Raw genomic sequence first — 16,408 nt, 5'->3', positions numbered from 1 at the left:
ACTTTGCTTGACTGTTGTATTAGGGTGAGTGCTCTATTATAGTATATCTATCTTGCTTGACCAGTTTCTGAAAACCTCGGTAGCTAACACCATAGAGCTTCCCCTGGATGGACTCTTACTATGTACAATCAGTTGAACTAAACAGCATATAAATTTCAAGCTTTCAATGCGTCTAAAAGGTCCAATGTAGTTCTCACTGTTTGGTGAGGCTTTGGTGAGGCAATTGCCTCACCTGTCTACATTGTAGCTATGCCTCTGATCACATGGCATGGCTACAAGTGTTCAGAAAAGGTGAAATTATTATGCTAGCATTATACTTGATGCTTTCTAGTACATATATTATGCTAAAACGTATGCTAATATAATAGCCTAGTGATGTTGGTCCCTACTTGCATTGTGTATACTGCATTTGGTACACAGGCAGACCTTTACCATGCAGTATTATTTACCATGCTGAATTGACACACAAAAATACAAATGATGTACAAGGTTTTGCTATTTTGTGATGACTAATCTAATAATTGGTGCAACAATTGCAATGTATAAACTGATTTTTGTAGTGTACAACACTTAGCAAGCTACAGAATCCATTACTTGTGTGCACAACACTGTATGTAAATATGTATTGTGCTCATTAAGTCAATTTCTTTTGTTTCAAAATTCATAAAAGAACAATATATATATAGAGAAATCAAAGGTTTATGTTGAACTCAACTATCAATTTGACTAAAAGTTGTACATGCATTATAGATGTGCCCTAATACAATTACACACTACAAAAATTTCAGTTTAAAAAGTGCCACAAGCAGGTTTATTACAGCATCTTTAGCCACATTATTTCTTGTGGTGAGGCCTTATAAATTGTCATTGTTTTGGTACAGTTCAGTAATATAGGAGGTCCCATTTTATAAACTGCTGCAAAATGATCTTCACAACAATGCCTACAGAAAAAACAAGGTTGGATAGTAATCCTAGGCATCCACTGTTGTAGAATAGATTGACCAGTGTTGCAGATTTCTTTTCCTATAAAAGAACAGATTTCTTCTGGTGGTTGAAATTCAGGAAGATTCTCAGTGGCACGTCGTTCCACAGTCACCTGGATGCAGTCACTGTGTTTTCTGATGGTGACATTATCTATTTCCAATTTTCCAAAACGAAATGTAAACTGGTTGCTGTAAGATGGAGTCTTTGGCTCATCCATAGCATCGAGGACAATTCCAAAAAGACAACCTTCTGTTAGTTTGGAAATCAGTTGAGTAAAAAAGCCAGGAGGTGTATACTGCATCAACCCATACTGAATTGCTTCATCAGGGGAAAACACAAAAAAGAGTGGAGACAATGATTTCCCATCTGGAAATGTTATGAACTCTTTGAGTGGTAGAGAATTTGCCGTAGCATCAATCATTGAAGGAAAAATTGGTAGACTAAATGAATTTTCAAAGAAAGGACCAGGAATAATAGCTGTCTTCGTGTCCCTTTCAACAGTTCCAGCAAGGCCAAGGAATTTGAACACACGTAAACTCCAACCTTTAATAAATTCACCTTCAAACAATAAAGACTGTAAACGATTAGTTACTATGCCAGTTCGTTGCAAATGTTTCCATTCATTCTCATAAAGGCTCTTACAAGAAACTGTAAAAATCTTTCCTAGTTCTTGAAAAAAGCAGTTGAGGTCAGTGAAAACATAATTTTTCAGGTCTTCAATTTTGTGAAAGTAAAGGAGCATTGACAAACGATGTAATACCTGCAAACACATTCCTAATTCTTCTCGCTTCACACCACATGAAATAGCTATATCCTGCACCTCAGTGAGATGCTTGGCAAAGTGGGGAGTTTTGCTGGAGTACTGAAGGCTATAAAGTAAACAAAGCCAAGATAATGGCATAGCTAGAATAGAATATTTCATGGCTATTTTAACCACTAAAGATCGCAAGTCTGAAGCAGCTGCATCTTCATAAGGTGTACCTGCTGTTGTGTTGTCAACATAAAATGGCTCAATATGCAAATCGCAACTGTACAACCTATCAACTACGGCAGCTCTGATTCGTTCAAATATACTACAGACTGCTATGCGTGCTTCCATTCTGTCATTGTTGAACATTTCCTTCGCAAACACATCAAAATGTGTACCAATAAACAAGGCAGTTGGTTGATCCTGACCATCACACTCTTTAGAAAACTGACAATCAATGATGGAGATCCACTCCACAATATGCTCAAGGTATGTTTTACTGGAAACGTTTTGTTGGAGTAGTGCACCATCTTTCCAAAACTTTATCACAGCATAATCATCTAACTTCCACATTAGGTTGTACACTATGCAGTAAATACATCGAGGACCAACCAATAGTGGAATGGCTTCAAGATACATGGGCTGACCACCACAATCAAGAATTTGTAGAATCACCTCTGGGCTGACACTGAAATCGGAAGCTATACTACAAAAATCTGATGAGGTTTGCAGCACGTCATTAGTGCTGGTGGGTACTGTTGGTGACTGTTTGGTGTCTGTTGACGGTTGCAAGTTATCAAATGTACTTCCTAATATTTTAGCAGGATGTTTTCCACTTGAAGCCAATGTTTGTTTACTCTTGACAGATTTAAATGCTGAAGCCAGTGCCTGTTCATTTTGTTTCTTAGTTCTGATCTCCCATGGACCTTTACTATTACCAGCAGTGACAGGATATGACACTGCAACTTTGGTACTGTTGGCGGCTTTAGGGAGCTTAGTACCAGTGAGTAAATGAGAGAGGCTGGATTTGCCAGCTTCACAAAAGCCCATCAAACAAACTGGAACGGAGATCAATGGTACCGTACCATGTTGTAGAATGTCAAGGTATCCTAGCTCTGCTTGTTGAGGATGTGGTACCTGCAGCTCTTTACAAGCTGTGAGAGAAAAAGAGCAAGACTACATAAACTTTATTATTTACAGTACACAAACAATCTAATAAGTAAAATTGATATAGTCTTAAAGCTAGTATTCAATACTTGTATTGTCAAACTTTTCCTAGCTTGACAGAAACACTCAAGAGTACTCGTGTCTCATTCCAGAAGAGGTACAACATGAAATAAGCACCATCAGAAAGAATTCACATTAACTGCATACTTAGAATTGTCAAAAAGGAACATCTTAGAAAGATCTTAAGGTTCCCTGGACACTCTTTACTTCATTATCAGAAGTGCTCTCTTTCCTGGTGGCTGCTTGTATTCCATTTCATACTTCAAGTCATTTATCACATGACAAAGTCTCCGATAGATCATATCGAACCATCGGAGTTGAATGGGGTAGATTACACCATTGAATTTGGCATAAGAAAAGCGTTCAATTGGTATGTTTATAGTAGTACCCAGGTTCTCTGTATAAACCCTATGGCTCATGTGAACTGTGTCGTACCTCCTCTGGTCCCATTCTGTACCATTAAACCCAGACTCCAACAAATGACAGACCAGCAATGGTTGTTCAATCAACTTTGTAATACACACCATAATACAATTTGCATGCGAACTCGTAACTAGGGTTGGGCAATATACCAGTATGACGGTAACAAGGCGATATTACAGCAGGCAATAACCGATACCACTTTGTTTTTGAAAAACCGCCATACCGGTATAAACGGATATTGCGATATCATAGCGGGAACACAGTTGCAACTACACACTTTCACGTGTTAACAATGCCATATTGTACTTGTCAATCAGTATTTCAGCCTCCTTGTACTAGTAAACAAGCCTAACCCTTGTACTACACGAAGTGATTAAAACTAATTATTAGAAGGTAATAGCTATTCGTCCGGTTCTGGATGCCGATTTCACCAGACTATTCATCCGGTTTGGATCACATGAATAAAAAAACTTGAACAAAAAAGGGTCCTCAAATGAAAAAAAAAATCACGGCCTGTCCGGGAATCAAACCCGGGACCTCCAGTGTGTGAGGCAAGGATCATAACCACTGTGTTACGTGACTCCCAGCTACCCACCTCTCTTAGTTTCAAAACCTTATATAAGAAGAAACTTATATAAGAAGAATACCTAGTGAAGAAGAAACCAAAGCTGAACCCGACCCTAACCCTAACGCTAACCTGATGTTTGCCTGTTAAGCACAATGATGACTTTCACTGGGACGCTCGCTTCACTTGCTCTAACCCTAGCTCGCCTCGAACTCACCCAAAAACTTACCTTCATACAACTAGTGTGTTTGATACTCCAGTTGTGGGTGACATTTCCGGACGAATAGTACCGGACGAACAGGACTAAGTGATTCAAACTGGACGAATAGCCTGTTGAAATCAGCGTCCGGAACCGGACGAATAGCCACTACGTTATTGGTATACACAAGGCGAGGCACATGTACTGGATGCAGCACTACTGTGATTGTGGGATAACAATTCTGACTTCACATTAGTAAGTCTTAGTAAATTATCTGCTAGCTATATACATAGAAACTAGCTATGTCTCCTTCAAAATTTATATGCACTCCATGCTCTATAAGTTAGGCTGGTTTTTCCAAACTCCTTGTGGTTGTGGTAGCTGGTAAACAAAGTTCATCCATGCAAATATACTGTGTAAACAGTTTTGAGTGTACTTGCTATAGTTCATTTCAATACCGTGATATTTGAAATAATCGTGATAATAAGCTCCACAATAACAGTGGAGGAAATTTTCAATATCGCCCAACCCTACTTGTAACAGGGACCAACATTAACATAAATTTTTACTCCTTTATATATAATTCTACTCTCCTAATGAGAAGTCAACAAAAGTGTAATATTAGTGTTTACACATAACTAACAACTAGTCTCGTGTAGCCAGACCCTATTTCCCCGCACGGCGCTTATAATTTCCAATCGATAAGCGCCGTGCGGAGAAATAGGGTCTGGCTATGCGAGACTAACTAACAACCTTATAAGCAGTCTTCCATTTACAAATATCTTACATACACCTGCACTCAAAATATCCTAATAGAACAGTCATTTCCAATTTCAGATAAATGGGATAACCAAGGGTATACTGCAGATGCTACAGGGACATAGAAAGATACTAACTTATGGGCATCCTACTACTAATAGATCAACTTGATTTTCATCTTCCAAAGAATTTCTAATCACATTAACATAGCACTAAATGGTGAATCAGCAACTCTGTTCAGAATATAGATATTACTGTAACAGAATACAATAATGCTACTCTTGACTGTTTTATTAGAGTGTATGACTGCACTATTAGAGTATCTCGATCGTTGGTGAGCGGACTTGTATTCCATTATTTTAATGCACTTGTACCACACCTTTGTTTAAGCCTATGGACTATGGCAGATGGAATCACTGAAATTTTGATTCTGGTTAGAAATATTTATAGGTACCCAAGCACCTATAACACCCATGCTTCCTACGCCCCTGTGCTATATGTGTACCAAACTATCAAGAATGTAGCTACAGGTGTATATATATAATACTGTAGATGCATGTCATACCTATAAAGAACATATCCTTCAAGGCCTGTGGTACAATGTCTTCAACTTCTGAGATGAGAGCTCTGAGTAACATAATTCTTGTTAACGTTTCCTCCGTCTGCAACCATTCCTTAAAAAGCTTAGAAAATTTGCGTTGTTCACTATCTTCAAAACTTGCAGCTGCACTACCAGCAAGCTCTATTTCAAATATTTTTGTGAATTCAACATCCAGTTTGCCCATAAGTTTAACTCTTAACATTCGTCCATCTTGAGTATCGGAGTATGACAATGATAATGAAGCTAGAGTAACTGACAAGGCACAAATCTCAATATCAGTTGGGCTACCTATGACAGAAAAACAACATACTGTACAACTTGTAGTAAAACACTAGACATGAATTTTACTATTTTTACTTGTCGGAAAACACTAAAATATATTAATTTTATTCTTTACAATTGCATAATAACAATTGATCTGACTTCTAGTTATGGACTAAATTCTGTTGTGATATGTCTTTCATGGTCATCAACTGATAATAAATACTTATATTGTTATCTAAAAAAATTGCTATATAATAAAATTTCCAATATGTTACATATATTTCCAATTTTACATGTACCTAAAAAATCCTCAAGGGTCCATGGTCTGGACTCTGCCACAAAGCTCAGTTCCATGGTATGGTCACCTTCTTTACATGTAGCTATAAAGTACAATAGATGTCATAAGTAGCTATCTATAGCTACTACAGCATAAACAGTTCACTTTTCTCAGCTTCATAGTCAGTGCATATAGCATTCCTATAATATTTGCTAGTTATATTTGACTTATGAAAGCTTACTGCCAAGCTGTTATGAAAGAAAAGTGAGGCTGGTTTTGGATGATATCCTTGGCCAACCTCCATAATCCCTACTATATAGTACTACTCTATGTAGTCTCAGGATTTAAAGATCCTAGTAAATACTTAGTTATATATCTATGGTATGTTCAGGTGAATTATATATTTATACGTCACTTTCCAACTGAGTCTGGATAGTTTTACTAGCCTTCTGCTCCTTAGATGATGATTGATGGTTACTACTAACATACTCTGCCTTCTCTAGTTCCCAAACATAGTCTATGAAACGCACAACACATGAGTTATATTGTCTTGTGATATGTATGAAATGCACTATACACATGACACTAAGCAAACAAAATACTCTCAGCTTTGTCCTCTATAAGCATATATCAACTTTACCAAAGTCTAGTCTATTCACGGATCACTTGGTTAATGATTTACACAGTAATATATTATACTAAATGAATTAAAGAACACATGCTTTAAACTATATATTATCTTGTGAGGGGTAAAAAATTAACAATGAGAAAAAAAATATGCTATATATATATAGGATCAAACTAGCACAAACAATAGCAACCCTAAACTTAAAGTACTCTTACAAGTCATACCCACCAGATTTTAGTGCATCGATAACCTCCTTCATGACAGGCTCTGTACTAAGTCTTTCAAGTGCGACACACAGCACTAAAAAGTCTGTACTCTTTCCACAATTAACAATCAATGTGTCTATGATTGTTTCGTTTCTACTGCCTTCAGTGCGGCAATTGTTGTAAACAAACTGTACTGCCTCATCAGATAAAAGGTTCATTTGTAAAAGTACCCCAACAGAATTCTTATGATTGCTTGGCATACACTGGCATAACCTGTGATAGTAATACCTGATGACTCCTACCAGTGAAAAACATCTTTGATGATAAAAATTATAGATTTATCACCACATACATATATACCTCATACCCTATGTCAAAGTAGCTACTAGCCTATAGGACAACCCCCTTAGCCTTATCCTGTACTTTGCATTATCAAAACTATGTATACCATATTTGAATATTCTTAAGTCAGGCAGCAGGAGGGAGGTATTACAATCATTTCCAAAGCTACTGTAAATCTGGGAACTTCTGTGCAAATAAAAATGAAGAAAATGTTCAATCAATGATGGCTTTACTTGCTCACAGTGAGAATCAAAACTCACAAAGCTTTTTCATTAAGTTGCAAAATTTGAAAATTGCTCATATACTTACAATAATCATTTACTAACTACAAACCTCTATGGTGGTCAAATTTGAGGTGATTATCAAACTTCCACATTCTCAGCTCTGTAAAAATATTTGCATAAGAATATACACAGAAGATTACAGACACCATACACAGAAGATTACAGACACCATACACAGAAGATTACAGACACCATACACAGAAGATTACAGACACCATGTATTTGTTGTACCCTGTACATAAGTAAAACTAGTAGAATATTTATTTAACTATTTTGCAAATAGAATGACAAAACTTAAAACTGGTCATGAGGTAAGGGACATAATTTTTATGCAATATTTATAGAGAATGTGATCTATGTACATAAATTATCATGCCTGCTAATGATGATGATACATTGGGAACACTGTTTTGTGCATTATTCCACACAGACTTTGTAAAGAGAAGATATATAAATTTGAAAACAATTATAGGCAGGATAGCAGACCCAATTGTATGCTATGACGTTTTGAGTGATATGGACATCAAACAGTAGTTAAAGACAAGTATTATAACATATAAATAATTTTGACCTATATGAAAAAATCACAAAATACTAGCTACCTCATGCATATTTTAAATGAGATAATCAAATAAAACAGCATTCTTTTTCGCAAACTTTAATAAGTCTACGGTTACTCCATGTAGTTAATGACTACCATGTTATAACCAAACAATAAGTAATGCTATACTCCCAATTCATTTTTCCTGTTTATAGGGTGAAGTTCTTTATACAAATTGAGGAGGGATTTTAAATCAAATAGTGGAGCAACAATGATCTTATGCTTGTGTATGTATCAAGCTAAGGGGAATAGCAATGAGTTAAAAACTCAACACAATAGGTAAAACACTGTCTTTGCTTGTGCCAAACATAAAGGCAAAGGTTTATGCCATGTTTAATATTTCATAATGGTAAAAGTTTATATCACAACGGCAAATCGCTACATAGCATTTCAACCATGCATGCACCTTTTTTCTAAGGAGTGCTCATGGTTCCACGATATGCTATCACACACTTACAGAATGCACACGTACCATATTTTAATTCTTCAATGACACTTTTATGGGTATCATCCTCGATCAAGTTCTCAAGTACTTCACATATCACTACACACTCATGGACTGGAGCAGTAGAAACAATCACCACATCCACTATTGCCTCACTCTTATTTTTAGCAGTATATATTGATTCAAATGCATTAGCATTAAATAATTTCATTGGCAATAACTTATCTACAACTTTATTATGATTGCTTGGAAGGCAGTGACATAATCTAGAATAATATCTTCCAATGATGTCTATAAATAGAAATCATAACATTCAATAAGTATTACAGGAACACACAGAGATAGCCAACACACTTAACAAGTTAGCTCCTTTATAAAGCCCAGCTAGTACCTCGTGGCATTAAATAGTATAAGCTTTATTTATTATCAACACAGATGTGTAATACATTTATTTGAAAAATGAAAACAAACAAACAAATTTATAATGCTTGACAAGGCGGTACCTTTGCGCTGTTCACATGTGATAAAGTTGAGTGCTGGAGTTACTACTGCTGTGGCAATATCTATAGAAAGAAAAAAACAGTTTGCACACATTGCAAATCATCACTGCTTTTGTACATAGAAGCATGCAACATCAATTATCTTCATAGACATTCAAGATCAGCCAGCTGCTTTCTACCTTTTCTTATATCATTCACTAAACCCAACATTGTAGGTGAACCAGTTACATTGCTCAGTTGATCACACAAATTAAGTAAGTCATCTTTACAGTGCACCTTCATCACCAAACAGTCCAGGATCATCTTATTGCTGGTAACATAGTCACGACATTCCAATATAGTACTGATCTGATCATCACTAATATGGTCTTGTAAGTGGTGTAGCGTTTTCTGGTAATTTGGAGGCATTGACATCACAAGGTTAGTGTACCTTCTTGCCAGGGGAACAAATTCTATGATCAAGTTATGTGATAAATGATCAGATAACATTATTGTACCTTTGCTACTACTTATCGATGGTGGGATTACCAGATTGACAGAAGTAGTGAGAGTGGCCTTGTTGTTAGTTGGACTAAGTGATGTAGCTGCAATAACAACAGAAAGATGCCATGCCGTTAACCATAATAGAGCCCAGGCTTTTATTCCCTTCCTAGAATATTTGATACAGCTAATGCAAAGAGAACCTTTATGGACTGTGTAACAAGTGTAGTGAAGGCTTACAATGATTGATAAACAGTTGTATATGCATGCAGCCCTGCTTATAATCAAGACCAGAGTTTATATTCAAATGATCAGCTTTTATACACATATTAAAAATTTAAGTGCAATTAATTATTAATTCAAAAACAAAGTTGGGTTCCAGTGATAAAAAGTAGTGAAACAAAAAAAAAATATGAATGATGGTAGCTAGTTTAGGAAAATCCCTATACACTGACATGTTACCACCATCTGTTCAATGTCAAAGTGGGGATTTTCCCACACAAACTAGCTATTCGTATTTCTTGTTTTACTAATCAATAATGTTAATTGCATTAGTTTATTAACTTTTTTTTTTGTTGTAGCATAGCTAAGTTATACACGTATGGCTGTTATCAAAATATTTCGATTTCACTGCCACAATAGATTAATGGGAGTGGTTCAGTGCTGTGTCTTGTTTACTACTGATTGGTAGTGGTGGTCACCCAGCTCTAATCAGGGTGTGGTGGCGTGTTCAGATTGTCATCCTATGCTATTGCTTTATAAATACAGCTACACATATCTACTCTCTCCTAGTAAATGCTTAAAAATATATATATATAGTTTTGTGGTATATAACTATGCTCCTTTACAGAAAGAGTTGATATATGGAAAATACCTCAGTTGTGGTTTCTTTGCATAAAGAGCCATTGAAAATAAAGGAAAACCACTCAGAAGGCAAACAATTGTCAGAGCCAGAAAAGGTACATGCCACCTGTGAGTATATTATTGTGGCATGAAATGGTGCCAGTGTGCTGCTTTGTTTGGGCTCTAGCCTTGTGACTGTGTCAGGTAGGCAAACCAAAATTTGGGTTTTAGCAACTCCTTTAGAAATTCAATATCCAGCCACCTGTATTAAAGTGTTTACTTGTTTTTAACACTGTAATTGGAAAGTGAGACTAGTTTTTGGGTGATATTTTTTATCAAAGCTCAAACCTCCATGATCCTTACTATATAGTACTACCAGTATATAATTACATTGTACAGTTGATGGCTATTTGTGTGACAGTTTGCATGCTTCGGAGACAACCCTGGATACCTTTTCTTATATCAACTATTAGACTTGACAGAGTAGGTGAATCAGAAATTCTGTCCAACTGATCACACAAATTAAGCACATCATCTTTATACTGCATCTTCTCCATAAGGTAGTCCAAGATCATTCTGTTACTGGCAATATGGTTGGGACATCCCAAAATAATGCTGATCTGGTCATCACTAATATAATCCTGTAGTTGGTGTAGTGTCTTAAGGTAGTCTCGAGGCATCGAGTTTACAATGGCATTATATTTTGCATTCACAGCATCAAACACTGAAGAATTAAATCAATGTAAACTTTTATCATATTGTAATACTACTACCTTCGTTGAAATTTTTCACCGGTAGAACAACACTGATGTTATCATTATTGGTATTATCAGGGAGAACATTGCCTGCAATGATTAAGTACAAAAACATCAAATACAAGTTATCACTTATGCATGGTGACTGCTTTGAACCCACATTTTTTTAACGAAACTGTTCAAATAAAGTTGTCGCAATGTCATTATCCATGTAGTATACATTATTTGCCATAGCTGAAGTCAATCTAGTACCTGCCACTATTATATATATTCCCCACCCTACTAATAGTTATAGTGTCACCACTGGTAAAATTATAGCATTAGAAATTTCATGTGGAGCTAAATATCAAGGAGACAAATTTTAGCAATTGAAGGATATAGCCAACATTAAGTTTCAATGAAGGAGTGTTTACTAAAAGAGTGTATACTATCTACTATACAATTATAATCAAGAATTAAAAGATAAGACTACAGTAGATAATAAACAACAGTAACTCCACACCTTCAGGCAAAACATAACAAATGTGCAAAGCAAGATTTAACCAATGAGTATGTTTTCCTTACGAGCAATGATGTAATGAAGCCCCTAAAATGTGACACGTTGCTATGACACTAGTGTTAATGTGAGAAATTCAGTCAATACACTACTGCAAGAAATATCATGAAAGAGGCACCTAATTTGAATGCAGGACTATGGAAGTTATACAGGAATTTAAGAATACTCTAAAGTGGATGAGCACAGCTTCAAGCCTTTGGATTTATAATTCCATATACTCCACATTGTGCCTGTATAACTGTTACCATAAACAATGAAAGTTCGACATAACTAAATTATTTTATTTGCCAATTAGATTTTTTTAATTCTTAATGTACTAACCTGCTTTGCATGCTGATTCACCAAATTTAAATCACGCAAACTTTTGTCATTAATGGTATTTAATCTAAAACTTACATTCATAGGGGAAAAATACATATTTTAATCAGTGGAACACAACTAAAAATAGAGTGGAAACCCCAGAGTATGGAACAAACTACAATTTTAAGACAGTGCTAAGGTTAGGACAACTAATCATTCAATAGTACTCTAACAATCATATTGGTATTTAATTTCCAGACAACTGAGGTTTCACTGTAATATCATTCCATGCTGGTTACACAACAAATGAATACTAAACCTGAAAGTTTCAAAGCTTCTTTTGGTGGAAAATTACTGGATAACTACAACAAATCAGTAAAATGGAATAAAGCACAAACATATGTGTATATAGCATGTAATACCTCACGTGACAACGAGTTTGATTGTTGATCCATACATGAACATGTACTGCATTTACATGTAATCTCCTGTTGAAGAGCAGTTAGTAATGAAGGAGTTGTTATTAATCAACAATGATTGAACAAGGTAGGTGTAAAGTTACTAAATGGTAAAATACATTAATTTTATGGCAAAGCCATTTTATAACATTTAGTGCAGTAGAGCTAAGTAGTAGGTATCACAAAGGTCTGTGCTTTCCCTGAACTAGAAACCAGCCCCGATAATTTACATTCAGCAGTATTGGCATAATCTAAACTTTCTTTTAATACATTTAAATAAAGTTCTACTGACAGTATGGAATAGAAATGTAAATAAGAATCCCCTAAACTCCAGCCACCAAAAACTATAAATGAAACAACACCTTTATGAAAGAGTTTTACTATTTCTAATGTCAAATCCACCATTAGAAACAAGAAAACCTATACATACACAAGGCCAAATATTGAATTTAAAGGAAATAGACCTGTTTGCCTACCTGCCTGCTTGCCTGACCACAGTCACAAGGCTAGAAGTAAACGGCACATCGTACAGCCATCACATTTATGCCACAATAATTAACTCATAACCAAAAACTAAACAAACTAGTTGAACTAGTAATAGTAGGAATCCAGCCTAGTGATATTACAGCCTGTAACTATATGGGAAATTTTGTATTTTGGCATTGAACAATTGTGATAACATACTTTTCCCATGCATCATGAATTTACCACTGTACTTTGTATCCAGTTATAGTACACAATTTCCCAAGTACAGTAGTACGTCAATGACTGTGTGCTGTCAGTCCAGCTGTCAAAACAGGAATCAACCATAATTTTTACACCGTGTCTATAGCAGTCCAAAAAAGCAGATTGACTGCAGGCATGTTCATATTATTGCAACTGACAGAACCTAGCTGGAAACTTATAAACAACATAATTGATCAAATGTGCGACATTGAAAATTGCTAAAACTAGCCAAAGTAATCCTACCAGTTTGTTGAGTGAGATAAATGCTCCAAGCAAGGAATTACAATATAGCTTGTGTGTGTGTGTATGAAAAGTACAGCACTCGGGGGTTGTCTCGAGACTAATATAGCATTTTGCTTTGTGTCATGCTATATTAATCTCTTGACACACACCCCCTTGTACTGTATTTTCCGTACACAGATGTGGTGGTGTTTTATAACATGAAGCATGACTTGTACCTCATTACTAATTATATACTGACAAAAAATGAGTTCGTTTTTTTTCCAGCTATGTTCTGCCCATTACACACACAACCTTATATACAGAGAGAACAATGTGAAGCATGCCTTCAATCTATTCACTTACTTTGACTGTTGGAGGTGACTTGAGTATAATATAGTAATCACCCTAATACTCACACGTGTATACCATAGATAGTATATACTACGTACCGGATTATGGTATAGCTGTATGCTATAACATAAAAAAAAACTAGTACAAAAGGTCAAAACGGGATGAATCCACAATCAAAAATTTACAAGGAATACTGATACGTAACTAGTTATATTACTAGGGATTTTCCCACCAAGCTATGCTGCAATTTTTTTTTTTTTTTTTTTTTTTTGCTGTATTATAGCTATGCTGTAATACTATCATTCATCTCCTGTTTCAGCACTTTTCATCGCTTGGATCCCTGCTTCATTTAAATTAATAATTTTTATATAACTTATAAACAGCCTGTAGGACCAGGTGTCCTACAGACCTTCAGAACTTGTGATGTAAAGCTTAAAATAAATGCTTAAAGCTAGTTACGTATATAGTATTCCTTGTAAATTTCGATTGTGGGTTTCGACCCGTCTTGACCCATTATATTGTAGAGCAATTTTGTGGCCTTGACCATGTAGTCGCAAATCGACCTACAGTAAGAGCCTGTGTGACATCACCTTGTTGTGGTCTGATTTAGCTAATTAACTTCCTGGCAGCATAGATTATATATTCCCTATGATAATCTATGCTGGCAGGGCAAGGGGTAATCACTACCAATAGTCCTGTAGAACCATCTGCGACTGGGATCAAAATCAAATCACTACTGAACAATTTGGCCTTGAAAATCCAATTAAATTTTCAAAGAAACCAATGAAAAGTCAAAATTTCATTGGTGTACCCAAATGATGAATTTTTATTTTCGTAGTATTTTCATTGGACAATCAGTGAATATCCAATGAAAATAAACCAATGAAAAATAATTTCACGGATTATTCATTGGTAAAGTTTCATTGGATTTTTATAGGTTTAGTATGTGAAAATGTAATGAAAATTCTTGGCCATGCACTCAATTGAAATTTTGACTTTTCAAAGGGTTTTCAAAATTGTTTTCATGAGAACTCTTCCAGTAGTGAATCAAGCGATCAAGAGGTAAATTAGCACTGAATCAAGCGATCAAGACGTCCTAGAAAGTGGTGACTAAAGCTAGCACGCAAACAAAACGAGAATTTACGAAATTACGTGCTAAATTATCAAGCAATCAAGGCTGTTTTTAAGGCGAAATCAAGTGACCAAGGTATATTTTCGTCGATCAAAAACCTTGATCCCGGTCGCAGATGGTTCTACAGGACTACTGGTAGTGACCACCCTTTGTAGGGACTGCTTTGTGATACTTAATGTTCTATATCAGACCGCCTCAACCTCGGCTTCAACACCATGTATGTATGTACATTATCATCACTTACAACAGCACGTAACGTCACGCCTCAAACCTGTGGCTTTGAGATCTTGTTATCGTGTTCAATGCTAGGCTCTTGCGTGGGTTCCCTCACAAACAGTGGTCACGTGCAATCATAGTTAAGATGTTGACAACCAAGCATAACCACATACGGTTTCTAAGCCCCACCCAGTTTTGTTTTAATAGTGCTGGGATTTTCACAACTCAAGATTCTGATTCCAGTCCTCACAGATCCTTAAGCATGCACTCACAGATAGCCAGATTGAGCAGTAGCTAATGTTGATAAGATAATAATGTAACCAATTATAGTGGCTGGCACCTTTTAGAGGTAGCTATCTAGCTATATACCAGGATGTAGCTAGCTATGCCGGCTGCATATTTCATCCCGTGTCATTGACCAGATCTTGCAGTTGGTTCACTTCTCCTTGATCGCTAGCTCTGCTTGTGGATCACCATCTTGGGCCTATATCACAATGGAGCCCACTTATATTTTATCCACCAGGCTGGGATACATATAGGCACAATGTTGGTTGACATGATACTTCACAGCAGTGTAAATAATTGTATGGTTCCCCTTCCTTTTCTTCATAGCAAATTAACCTGCATGACTAGCTATAGCTACGTACATGCACATTTGTACTCCCATCACCAACACTTTCTTCTATTTGGATACAGTGGGATAGAATGGTGGAATGGAATAGTGAATTAGATAATTTCATGTAGCTAGTGGTCACCTCTTTTATAAGACCATTCACCACTAGAGTGTAGCTAACGTAGGTTGGTCTTAACTATTGATCCACATGCTAGTGTTGTTTTAGTATGGAAATAAATTTTACAATTAGTCTTTTAATTTTAGTTATAAAAATTAGTTTACTAAAAGCATATGAACTAAAATTATTTTAGTTTTAGTTATGTTAGTACTTCAGTATATGGAAATGAATTTTAGCTTTAATTTTTAGTTGACTAAAAGTAAAAATGCTGAACTAAAAATATTCTAGTTTTAGTTATACAATAGCTACTAACACATGCCTAGAGTGATAGCTATCTGCATCATGACATGTGATATAAGAGTATCTTAGATATAGACATGAGTCCAAAGCAAATACAGTAAACAATAGCTATATCTCCATGTAGTAGAGTGGCTAAGCAACAACTTTTGATGAAATTGTTCACTTTGTGATAAAAGCACCAAATTTTCTGTGGAAGTTGAGTAAGGTATACTAAATCATTTGAGATACCACGTCAAAATCATTGTCATAGGGCATGTTTGGAAGCATTTAAACTAGCCGACACAT

At 35.8% G+C, this 16,408-nt stretch overlaps 1 protein-coding gene across 10 annotated transcripts; it reads right to left on the bottom strand.

Annotated features, from left to right (window-relative positions):
* Window positions 1–634: 634 nt before the first annotated feature.
* LOC136260360 (uncharacterized) lies at window positions 635–15,243 on the bottom strand. Of its 10 annotated transcripts, none has more exons than XM_066054059.1 (16): window positions 15,121–15,190; window positions 13,162–13,232; window positions 12,410–12,475; window positions 12,307–12,349; window positions 11,150–11,221; window positions 10,828–11,100; window positions 9,551–9,637; window positions 9,233–9,505; window positions 9,057–9,116; window positions 8,581–8,844; window positions 7,557–7,607; window positions 6,904–7,179; window positions 6,463–6,564; window positions 6,070–6,150; window positions 5,471–5,794; window positions 635–2,886 (listed from the first exon to the last, which is right to left on the bottom strand). In XM_066054059.1, exons 3-16 carry the CDS (start codon window positions 12,440–12,442, stop codon window positions 815–817), a joined length of 4,011 nt encoding a protein of 1,336 aa, XP_065910131.1. In that variant the 5' UTR covers window positions 12,443–12,475; window positions 13,162–13,232; window positions 15,121–15,190; the 3' UTR covers window positions 635–814. The 10 variants fall into 10 exon arrangements, with proteins under 10 accessions (XP_065910131.1, XP_065910135.1, XP_065910126.1 ...); XM_066054063.1 differs by having other exon boundaries at window positions 12,009–12,349; window positions 15,121–15,189; XM_066054054.1 differs by having other exon boundaries at window positions 13,130–13,232; window positions 15,121–15,184.
* Window positions 15,244–16,408: the final 1,165 nt, after the last annotated feature.

Source organism: Dysidea avara, chromosome 7, assembly GCF_963678975.1.
Source record: "Dysidea avara chromosome 7, odDysAvar1.4, whole genome shotgun sequence".
Lineage (NCBI taxonomy): Eukaryota > Metazoa > Porifera > Demospongiae > Dictyoceratida > Dysideidae > Dysidea > Dysidea avara.
Note: the sequence above shows the minus strand (reverse complement) of the source record. Positions and strands in the feature narration are given on the sequence as shown.

What these genes read in the sequence shown, in the direction of transcription:
- LOC136260360 (XM_066054054.1), bottom strand. An exon ending in CACATGTGAACAGCGCAAAG is followed by an intron (nt 8,845 to 9,056) that starts GTACCGCCTTGT and finishes TTCTATTTATAG; the next exon opens with ACATCATTGGAAGATATTAT. An exon ending in GAAGGATATGTTCTTTATAG is followed by an intron (nt 2,887 to 5,470) that starts GTATGACATGCA and finishes TTTCTCTCACAG; the next exon opens with CTTGTAAAGAGCTGCAGGTA.